The following is an 11,591-nucleotide window of genomic DNA, read 5'->3' as shown; positions in this document are numbered from 1 at the left end:
CGGAACGGTCTTGATGTGGTGTGGAGCAGAGCTGAGTGCCGACTGTGATGTAATGGCTAAGGATGGCCTGTCACCGTGAGGTGGCCCCAGGGGAGCGAAGAGGAGGAGGAGGAGGAGGAGGAGGAGAGACTCGGGATCCGCTGGGGGAGACCTCATCAGGCCAGCTTGTTACGCAACACCTGCCGCGGCAGAGATGCCGACGCGGCTGGGGGACAGGAACAGTGTTGGGGATGGGGCTGTCTCTCACACACCCTCTACCAGGCCATTCAAAAAAGCCACTGAGAGAGAGACGAGCCGCCGAGCTGAGGTCTGAGTGGGAAATGCGATGTGTCATCCTTTCTCACACGGGAGTGGAGTGGAGTGGAGTGGGGAAGAGTGAATTAATGCCTTTCCCCTCAGGATGAAGGGCTGGCATGTCTAAATTTAGACTGAGGAATTTTACATGGAATTGTACTCAGAGTCTGTCACACTGCACATACATGACTTGTCTTGCTCTTTTCTTTTTGGGAAATGAAAAAAGTCAAACTAGTCAATGTCTCAACACTTCCTGGCTGTTGCATAATTATGTTGGACTATTTAGTTGGGGTTTGGATATTATGTTGAAGAATATTGAGCAAGTATGAGCATTCAGATTAATCCACAACTATCAGTTAAACACACAACAACACACAAATGAAGGCAGATAATCCTCAATTCATGGCATCTGCACAAATGCCATTTATACCTGACTATTAGTCTGAGTGGAGCGCTGTGGGGAGGGAGGGCAGGGTTATATTTTACATGCAGCAAACAGCCAACCAGCTCCCTGGTGGATTGATGCGAGATTACTGGAAAGACGGGGGGCGGCGCATCTGAGACGCAGGCTGAGGCTGGTTATATCCCGCGGCTCAGACGCGCTCAGCCTCGCACACAGCGCGCAGTCCCGGACACAGAAGGACCTGTCGCGCATCTGCCCCTTCTTCGAACACTACAGGAGAGAAATCGGTACACGTAACCCTCACCTCTTTTTCATTTTTTTATTCACGGACCACGTTTTTTGGATTGTATCACTGAGAAAGCGGACGCAGTTGAGAATATTTGTCTTTAGCAATTTCCAGCTACAAATTGGAGTCTGTCACTTTTCTGCTGATTGTTAAATTACTTGCCATTTGGGAAACTTTCGATTTTCTATTCAAGGTATTTTCTCATTTGTTTTCATAGCCTGCAATAAAATAATCCCATAATATAATTTCTGGAGCAATGCCTGCAGGTTCCGATCTAGAACTTGTTTCGCTTGGCTGACTGCTGGAACCATGTCGAACTGTCGCCTGAGAAGCTACCATCAGAAAAGCTACTCTGGGAGTCTCGGGCGAGTACAAATTGGAAATTGAACAGGTCTGGCCCTGAAACGCCACGGTCAACTTGAACTCCTTCAGATTTGCCGAGAGCCACTGTTCGCTGGGCTGGACGTGGCTCTTGGAGGATCCCCTCTCTCACCCCGCTTTCTCCGAGGGATGGTACTGGGTCCCCTGCGCTCAGGAGCGACTTGGCGGCTCCTAAAGAAAACGTGTTTCTTGTTTTGGGGGAAATCGAAATTAAAGGGAGATGAGAACCGCACTTTTCTACTTCCTCCTCTGTACGTCGTGCCTGGTGCTCATTAATGCCGAGGTAAAGCGCACAAAACACGTCCGCACAACACACAACAGGTTGAAATGTGTTCAGCACTGCCCCGTATAGCCTAACCCCTCTTGCTGGCACTAGTAACTAAATTAGGTTTTGCATGCGCTGAGGGATTCGGTTGCCGAGGTTTCTTGTATTTCAGCAGAGGCGTGGGAAAACCACGGCAAAATCACTTACAACACATGTTTACAAAGTCAGTTAAATATTGCTCTAATTTTGCTTTGAAACAGATGGGCTACTGTGGCATACACAGTGGTGTGCTCATTTACTGTACTTGTTAAGTCGGTATCCGGTGCCTTAACCGAATGGAAGTAAATGCAAGACAAACGTGTTGCCCTGGGGCAACTTATCTACTTCACTGGGATCAGAAGATCAACACTCAGGGTGTTCCTCAGCACGCTGTTAACACACTCAGGCATGACTCAGTGTAGTGCAGATCTATAGAGGATAGCATGTTTACAAACCCGTCCATTCAGTTTAGTTTCCCGGTTACATTTGGCTGGGGCATAAGTTCTTGCCTTGCAGTGATATAAATACATGTGTCTCATGGCAAACGAAGCGCAGTGACGCTGCAACAAGTGCAAGTGGAAAGTGGAGCGGCTGAGTGAACTGTAAACTGCGCCTTGTGTACACGAGCAGTGAAGCACGCATGCTGTCGGTCTCACCGTAAACACTCTAGCGCATATAATAATGTCTAATTTAGTGAATACATGTAGGCGTTTTGTTTGATTTAGTCTTCCCTAATCCTGTGTGTTTATTCATTTCTTAATTCTTTTGACTGAAGGAACTTCCACAAGAGCTGATTGAGCGACTGTCCCACAGTGAAATCAACAGCATCAGCGACCTCCAGCGGCTCTTGGACATAGACTTCGTAGGTAAATCCCAGCTCCTTGACTTGGTCCGCTGCAGTGAACTTTGTCCAATTCTAATCTCTCATTCTGAGCGATACCATGTGCATGTTTACCCTATTTAGGAGTTATATGGTGTTTCACTATAAACCGTCTGGTTCCAGGCAGTGCTAGGGTGGCATAAAAGAAAGACTATTATTTGCACAAAAAATTCCAGAGACCCCCCCCCCCCCCCCGGTTATCGAAAAGACTCGTGAATGAGGAAAAATGTGCGCTATGTTGCGTTGGACCAAATAGCAATCCAATCTTAATTTGCACACTAGTTGAGTTTAAACTTGATATATCCGGGGGAGGTTCTTTTTGTGATGTGTCAAAGTCGTATTTATGAACTCTGCGTAAACAAACACGCATCAGAAACGCGGGATGCGATTTATGTTGACGGGAGAGGGTGACTGATGAGGCCAACTTGTGCGGTTACGGGCGTGATCCGTTGGCTGTAGGCAGCCACTGAAACTGAGTTGTGGTGTAAGCGCGTACATATACGCGGCTGTACACATATGACATACCTGGACTTTCAAATAGGTATGCGTTTGGCTGGATTCCTCTGGCAGTTGTCAACCGCAATCAGGTCGCTTTATGGCGTTTGTCGGTGGGTGTACGTATCACTGTAAAACGAGAACGCAAGGCGCGAGGTTGCCAGCCACAATCGTGCTGCTTGAATGTGGTAGCCAGCACGACTCTCTCTCTCTCTCTCTCTCTCTCTCTCTCTCTCTCTCTCTCTATACTGGGTTGTATTACAGTGTTGCACGGGTTGAGGCTGTTTGCGTTCAGATGAGTCTGTATTTATTCAGGCACGCACCATATATCGTATGAGGGCTTTTATGTGGTTTTGTGGTGAACACCGAATTACAAATAGCTCTTCAAAGGTCGGCCTAAATACAGAGACATAGTTGACACGGTCAATATCATATCTTTGTTGGTGCACTAGTGCTCATTTCGGGCAACTGCCCTGGGGTGATCTTCTATTTAAGAGGGAAACTGGCCACTTTCTTTACAGAAAGTACAGACGACTCTTTTGTCTTATTGCGACTGGACTTTAGCCCCGGAATAAAGCTTTCTTGTGTGTGTTGCAGTGTCCCTTGCATGAGAAGAGGTGTTCATAATTGAATTTAGATGCCTTCCTCGTGAAGGAATGTTTTCCGGGGTAACAGTAGTACCCTGATTATTATTGCGGCAGCATAAATCTGTCTGGCTGCCAGACCGTCAGGTCGGCCCATTCAGAGGCATGTGACGCCAGCAGTGTATTTAAGTGCTTTTGGTGCAAGCGACAGGACAGTAAAGTTGCCTGTGACCTATGGTGTGTGTGTGTCTGTCTTTTTTGTTGGTGGTGTTAGTTATGTGTGTTTGTGTGTGTCTGAAAGAAGGACACATTTACTACACGCACACAGACACATTTAGTTAAAAAATACTGTAGTGTGAGTATCCACAGACAGATGCTTTGGCCAGCTCTTAGTCCCCCTGGCTTGCTCAATCAGACTCTTTCACGCCGTTTGAGTGAGTTAATGCCACCAGCTTTTTCAGTGCATCAGCAAAAAAAGAAAAAAAAAACTGTGCTTTTACAGTCCTAATCTTTGGCTGTTCACACCTAGGCAGGTGCCCTAAAGGGTGATTATCCTCTGGTCTGCGCTGGCATGCAGCGGCCAGCCCTTATCTTGCGCTCTGAGAGCCGGGCCAGATAACAGCTGCCCTCTCTCCCTCTCTCTCTCTCCCTGGAGCGCGTCCTGTTCGCTCGCCACAAGAGCAGCTCGTTGTTTGAAGAGAGAGTGATGTAAGGGAGGGAGGGAGAGGAAGAGAGAGTGGAGGCTTTCCGCTAATGGAGGGAGTAATTGGAAGTCAGTGGAGCGTTAGTGATTCAGGCCAGGAGAGGAGAGGAGAAGAGAGGAGAGAAGAGGAGAAGAGTCTAGAGAAGAGGAGAAGAGAGGAGAGAAGAGAAGAGAGGAGAGAAGAGGAGAAGAGAGGGGCTTTTTTAGCACTCCACTCTGCCACTCTGTTTTGGGCCTTGTTATTAGTTTCAATCACCTGTGATCTTCACTCTCTCACTCTCTCTCTTTTCCTCTCTTCCACCCTTCTCTCAATCCCCCTCTCTCCCTCAGTTGTGCTCTTCTCCTCTTCACTCTCTCCCTCAATCACCTGTGCTCTTCTCTACTACACACTTTCCGGCACCTCTCTCTCTCTCTTCCTCTCTCCCACACCCCTTTCTCTATCCCTCTTTCTCCCTTACTCATCTGTGCTCTTCTCTTCTTCACTCTCTCTCTTCCTCTCTCCCCTTGTCTCTCTGTCTCTCTTGTTCTTGCTTGTTGTCAGTTTCCCATTTGAGGAACTTAAAAGCCACCTCTCTCTCTCTCTCTCTCTCTCTCTGTCTTGCTCTTCCTCTTCCTCTCTATCCCTCCATTCCCCTGCTCAGCTCTTGCCACTCCTGTCTTGTGCTGCGCTTTGCTGCGCGTCTTTTGATCTCTTGTCAGTTCCTCTGCGTTGAAAGAAATTGCTCCACAAAAGAGTTCTTTATGTCCCATTCAGAACATGCAGGTCAGGAGAAGGTTAAGAAGAGAGAGAGAGAGAGAGAGAGAGAGAAGAAAGTGAGAGAGAGAGAAAGCAGTATTTACTCATGGAAGGAAAATTTTGTTCCCAGTGTCCAATGCTGGCCTGCTTCAGGTGTGTTTGACAGGTGAGGTCAGATGGGTGCAAGCTGAGTGTAGCATACAGCCCCCTGATCTCCTCTACGGGACACTACACTCACACACACGCAAACACACACACACACACACACACACACACACACACACACACACACACACACACACACACACACACACACACACACTCCCTCTTCCTTGTCACCACTGAGTCTTTGGGTCAGGACCCGAACCAGAGGAGGCGGGAGTGGTCCCCAGTCCAAAGCAAACAAACAGGCCAAAGGAGTGTGAAAGTCTCTGTGTGTGTGTGTGTGTGTGTGTGTTTGCTAAACAGACGGGTGTCTGTTTGAAGTCCACACGGGGACAAAAGGGACCTGGAAGCGCCTCAGTGTTTACCTGTGAGATTTGTGTCTTGCTTTTGCTCAGGTCGTTAAGGCAACAGGGAACAAACAAAAGAGTATGGGCTCGAATAGACGGAGAGACTGAGGAGAGAGAGAAGAAGAGAGGAGAAAGAGACAGATAGAGAGAGTTGGGGGGGAGAGGAGAGAGAACGAGAGCAAGAACTGGTTCAGTTATGACTGCTTTGAAAATGAAATTGCCTTATTTGTCATGTCAATAAAGCATTTTGAATTGAAATTTGAGTTTGTGGGATTCCCATAATTCAGTTTGGAGTATCACTGAATAAAGCCGCTCGTCTGTTGTGAAGTTGTTTGTCTGCCACTCAGACCTATAGTAGGTCAGGCTCCTGGAGCCAGATGTAGGCCACGAGGGAAGAACACCTGTGCCAGACTGTGGAGACTCCGCGGCCGACAGAGGCAGGCATCGTTGGCTAGTGTGTGTCTGCAACAGCAGCTGCACAGCAGAACTGGAGCGCAGGCGGGGCTGCCGTCTCTAGCATTCGCACGCGTGCTTTGCAAAGGCACATTACAGTAAAGGTTAAACACTTGCCCTGTTTGTTTGTAGGGCAGGTTTCCTGAACAACCTTTCGCAAATGCATGTCATTGAACATAGCAGTGAATGTCCATGGATGTGTATGGGAGGTGTGTGTGTGTGTGTGTGTGTGTGTGTGTGTGTGTGTGTGTGTGTGTGTGTGTGTGTGTGTGTGTGTGTGTGTGTGTGTGTGTGTGTATGTGTGTGTGCATGTGTGTGTGTGTGTGTGTTCTCGGCTGGCACAGGCGCACACATGCTCTGTATTTGCACAGAGTTTTTTGCGCTCAGACATCTTGTGTTCAGGCCTGTTTACAGTGGCTGCCTGAATGACATCATGGACTCTTTGCTCAACATAATCAAGGTGGTGAATTCCCAATTAAGGGCGATGACTAACCGAGTCCATTGTTTGTTGTGGAAAGCGCTAGTGGAAGCCAAGGGAAATGATACAATCCCTCCTAGCCTAGCAGATCACGCGGCCGCGGACTCATTTACCTTCTATTAGGCTCAGGGCACTGTAGAGGCCTGAATGGAGTCATTGTGGTGGGGTGGGGAGTTAAATTAGCTTTCATGAAAAGTGATATTTCTTGCCCCCATCCTTCTTTGTGTAACGGGGAAGTAATATGGCCGCCTTGTGTTTTGACGAGGTACGGGAAATGAAGTCATCGAGGAGCACAAGCAGAAGCAGCACAAGCAGAACTATTCCCACGCTTACTCGGACCTGAAGAGCTCGCAGGTCCACCGCAGACGCAAGAGGAGTGTGGGTGAGTAGGACCACACACACACACACACACACACACAGATAACAAAAACACACATACACATACATAATACAGACCCACATGCACAAACAGAAAAACAAACATACACACACACACACACAATCTGAGCATGTGAGGTCTTATACACATCATACGGGTAGACACACACACACACACACACACACACACACACACACACAGCGTAATTACAGGATTCATTTTTACACCTTTTTCTTCTTTTACACGTGACTACAGTATATGGGTAGCCCAGTTACAGATAACAGCCTGTTCTGCTTCACTTTGAACTGTTCTAAAGTCCCTCAGGGACCCAGAGCTCTGGGAAGACATATCTTTTTTCTGTGCATGTAAACCTCACACACGCACACACACACACACACACACACACACACACACACACACACACACGCACACACACACACACACACACACACACACACACGCACACGCACACATTACAGTCTAGGTACAACAACAACAGCAACATCACATGACATTTATGTAGTAAGAGCATTACAGTGTGTGTGTGTGTGGGGGGGGGGGGGTTGCACACCTCAATCACAATGCCTATGCCTATGCCTTTGCCTATGCCTATGCCTATGCCTATGCCTATGCCTATGCCTATGCCTATGCCTATGCCTATGCCTATGGCTATGGCTATGGCTATGCCTATTGCTGACTCTCCACCAGAGCACCTCCACACTGATGCAACTCGCACCAGTGTTTCTAACAGGCTCTTAGCTTCTGCAGCTTTGTCCTCTGGGAGAGCTGAACCAATCCAAGCGACTCCAGGCCAGGTTACTGTACGCGGCAGCCCGTCTGATTGGCTGCCCCTGAGCGGATGTCTCGTTCCGAAGAAGAATGTATCCCTGAGCGAGGAAATTCCAGGGGTGCAGAGTGTCGTGTCGCGGCTCGTTCAGCGCTCAGAGATGGATGCCCTACTAAAGCCCTGGGTTCACTGAGGGTGTTTGCATCTGGCGTGGTAGCAGCGCTACGCTAGCGCATAGTCAGGGGGTGGAGCGCTCGGCAGTCAGTGTCACCAAGGTGGGGGTGGGGTGGGGTCTGGGAACAAGGATTGCGTGCTTCGCCTTACTCACTCAATCACTCACGCACACATACACACGAGCAGACACACTTATACAAGCACATACACACACAAATAGTGTGTATACAAACATGCTGTACATGACACATGCACAACCTCCACTATCTCCCTATCAAATATAATACCCAGGCAAGTATGTGTGGAGAAAGCCTGACCCTTTATAACAACAAAGTGCATGGGCACAAACACACACACACACACACACACACACACACACACACACACACACACACACACACACACACACACACACACACACACACACACACACACATACACATCCAGACACACACTCTCTGTCTCTCTCTCTCTCACACACACACACACACACACACACACACACACACTGCATTCAGGCCTAATAATAGAAGCTCATGCTTTTAGTTGAATTGGAAGCACAGACAGTTCGGAACCTGTGGCGAAAGCGTCCTTGCTTCTCTCAAGGATTTCTTCGTGCCGCTTGTTTGAATAGCCTGGGGGAGAATCCGAGCTTTTCTTCAGCTCTCCCAAGGACACCAGGCCGCTTTTGTTTGCGCAGGGCTGCGTTAGCTGCAGGAAAGCGCTCGCACAAAGGAGCATTCTCTCAGCCTCTTCAAACCACTTCGCCAGGAAAGAAGCTAAGCATGCAACGCTTTCACAAAGTCAAAGCTGTCAGTCAGCCATTTTGTTCCTAATCCTCGTTCGAACAATCCAGCTCTCAGTATGGCAGCCTGCTCATTACTATTCATCACCATGGGGGGAGAAATATGCATCTCGCAAACCTTTCCAAACTTCTTTAGCTGTTTTAACACAGTCTATTGAAAAGTAAGGGTGAAGCTGCAATTTATATTCATGCTAAACATGAGCCTATGGAATTCATATACATAACCTCAAGTATAAACGTTATGGTACACATATATGATCTCATGTATAAGCTTTTGCATTGTTGTATATAAACTTGAGTGGAAATGTGGTGGAAATGTATGAGATCCTCTGTCAATTAAGGGGAAGTGCATTTTTAGTGTTTGTCGTTGCCGTTGCAGAGGAGGCCGTGCCGGCGGTGTGTAAGACACGGACGGTGATCTACGAGATCCCGCGCAGTCAGGTGGACCCCACCGCTGCCAACTTCCTCATCTGGCCACCTTGCGTGGAGGTCAAGCGCTGCACGGGATGCTGCAACACCAGCAACATGCGCTGCCACCCCTCGCGCAAGCACCACCGCACCGTTAAGGTGAGCCTCACACACACACACACACACACACACACACACACACACACACACACACACACACACACACACACACACACACACACACACACACACACACACACACACATTCAATGTTTCCATGCATACTTATGTAGATGCATGCACACACAAACATACACACACACACTCAAATGCAGCTAACAGCAGGTAAGGTGAAAACACACACACAAACACACACACAACACACACACACACACACACACACACACACACACACACAATGGAAATGCACTGTCAGCACGATCAGAAACCCCTCTGCACCTCTAAGGTAAGGCATGCCCTAGCTCTGGGTTGGCAACATCCACTGCTCACTAAGCAGACTAAACACACACACACACACACACACACACACACACACACACACACACACACACTGGATCTAGAAGTGTAAGCAGGGCATGGATCGTTGTAGTCGTGTCTGCACTTTCTGTTTGCTGAGGCACTCTGGAGCCCCATACCAAAACACATCTGTGTGTGTGTGTGTGTGTGTGTGTGTGTGTGTGTGTCCAAGCCAGTGCTTCTGTTTCTGCTCAGATGAGAGCCTGTTAGATTTCTGGTCTATTTACAGTTCAGGTTTATTCACAGCACAGCCCTCTGGAAGAAAACAGCACCCATCACAGGGAAGAGCCTGTCCCTGTAAGGCAAAGGGAAAGTGTGTGTTTTTCAGGGAGAGGGATGGAAGGGGGGATGCGGGGTGGGGTTGAGTGAAAGTGTGTATAGTAAGGGTGCCCTCCGTTCTAACACTGTTCTTATCTGATGGCTTTGGATGGGGTGGTATGAAGCTATCTAGTGCTGAAGCCTGTGCCAAATTCTAAAGATGCTATAGAGATTACGCAAAGAAATATTTAGTCCGGAATGATAACACTATCACACACACACACACACACACACACACACACACACACACACACACACACACACACACACACACACACACAACACACACACACACACACACACACACACACACACATACACACAGAGACATCAGAGCAAAGTCTGTCCTGCATTTGGAGGTGAAGGAAATGGGTTTACTGCACAGACTGAGAGAAAACCTCTGGGCTGTTCAAAGTGCCTGAGTTCAGATAGCAGCGCTGAGTCATGCTGCTAGCATTGGCTGGCCCATACCCAAAGTCACACACACACACACACACACACACACACACACACACACACACACACACACACATGCACACAGATACACAGGCCTACATAGACACACATCGACACACACACACACACACACACACACACACACACACACAGGAGCCTGCTGGTCCATCAACAGGGCGGTGTGAAGGCGATGGGATGAATGGCATTATTGAGAGAGAACAGAGGGATGGATGGAGACAGAAAGAGATAGAAAGAGAGAGAAAGGGTGGAGGAGTCAGGCTATTCTTGGAATGCTTTCTTCCATGTAGCTGTGCCCATTCTGCACAAATGTGCACACACTCTCTCTCTCTCACACACACACACACACACACACACACACACACACACACACATACGGTACAACAGGAGCTGCAGGGGACATGGAATATAACTAACTCTTTTTTCGCTGCTGTTTGATGTGAGTTGAGGGATGTTTTGTACATGTTTTGCAAAAGTCAGCTGACAGGCCCCAAATGAGTGTGTGTGTGTGTGTGTGTGTGTGTGTGTGTGTGTGTGTGTGTGTCTGTGTGTGTGTGTGTGTGTGTGTATGTACGAGTGCATGTGTGTGCTTGCATGTGTGTGTGTCCACAAGTGCATGTGTGTGTGTGTGTGTGTGTGTGTGATTGGAACATTGTCTGCTGCCAGGTTTCCCCCCGAGCGCTGCAGGTCTGAATGGGGGTTTCAGTGCTGTGGCTTTCTCTGTCTTTATGAGGGGGCTAAAGTCAGGCCACGGGAAAGGAACACATATGATGTGTGTGTTTCCAGACGCCGGGCTTAGCGCAGCAGCAGCAGCAGCGAGGTGCCGTTGTCCGTGTGACACACACCGCTCTTTTATGTGTTGGTTTGTTCTGATGGTTTTCACCGCCACACGTTTTTCTTTTTCCCCACATCCATCCATCCTTCCATCCATCTGCACCTCTGTCCAGGCTTATGTTATTCCTGTGAAGACTAAAAAAGACCAGGTCTCCCCAACACCCCCCCACCAGCAAAAAACATTCACCGTTCACTCTGGACTACACACACACACACACACACACACACACACACACACACACACACACACACACACACACACACACACACACACACACACACAAAGACGCTGCACATACATAAGCAAATATAGCTACATAGTTATACCTACATATAGCTATGAAACAAATCTGAAAGACAACTTTT

General features: G+C 48.3%; 1 protein-coding gene across 1 annotated transcript in view; it reads left to right on the top strand.

The window, feature by feature from the left end:
- Positions 1-1,290: 1,290 nt before the first annotated feature.
- Positions 1,291-11,591, top strand: part of LOC143102900 (platelet-derived growth factor subunit A-like) — a 15,406-nt gene continuing 5,105 nt past the window's right edge. Inside the window, exons 1-4 of the mRNA XM_076266695.1 lie at positions 1,291-1,647; positions 2,444-2,534; positions 6,775-6,891; positions 9,034-9,240. Coding sequence (XP_076122810.1) covers positions 1,585-1,647; positions 2,444-2,534; positions 6,775-6,891; positions 9,034-9,240 — 478 coding nt within the window. The 5' untranslated portion in view covers positions 1,291-1,584. The remainder of the gene's footprint in view (positions 1,648-2,443; positions 2,535-6,774; positions 6,892-9,033; positions 9,241-11,591) is intronic.

The sequence above is a fragment of the Alosa pseudoharengus genome, unplaced genomic scaffold, assembly GCF_046254945.1.
Source record: "Alosa pseudoharengus isolate Yale_2024_CS ecotype anadromous, Long Island Sound unplaced genomic scaffold, YU_APseudo_1.1 YU_APseudo_1.1_scf_4, whole genome shotgun sequence".
NCBI classification, from domain to species: Eukaryota; Metazoa; Chordata; class Actinopteri; order Clupeiformes; family Clupeidae; genus Alosa; species Alosa pseudoharengus.
This window is presented reverse-complemented; position numbering and strand designations above follow the sequence as displayed.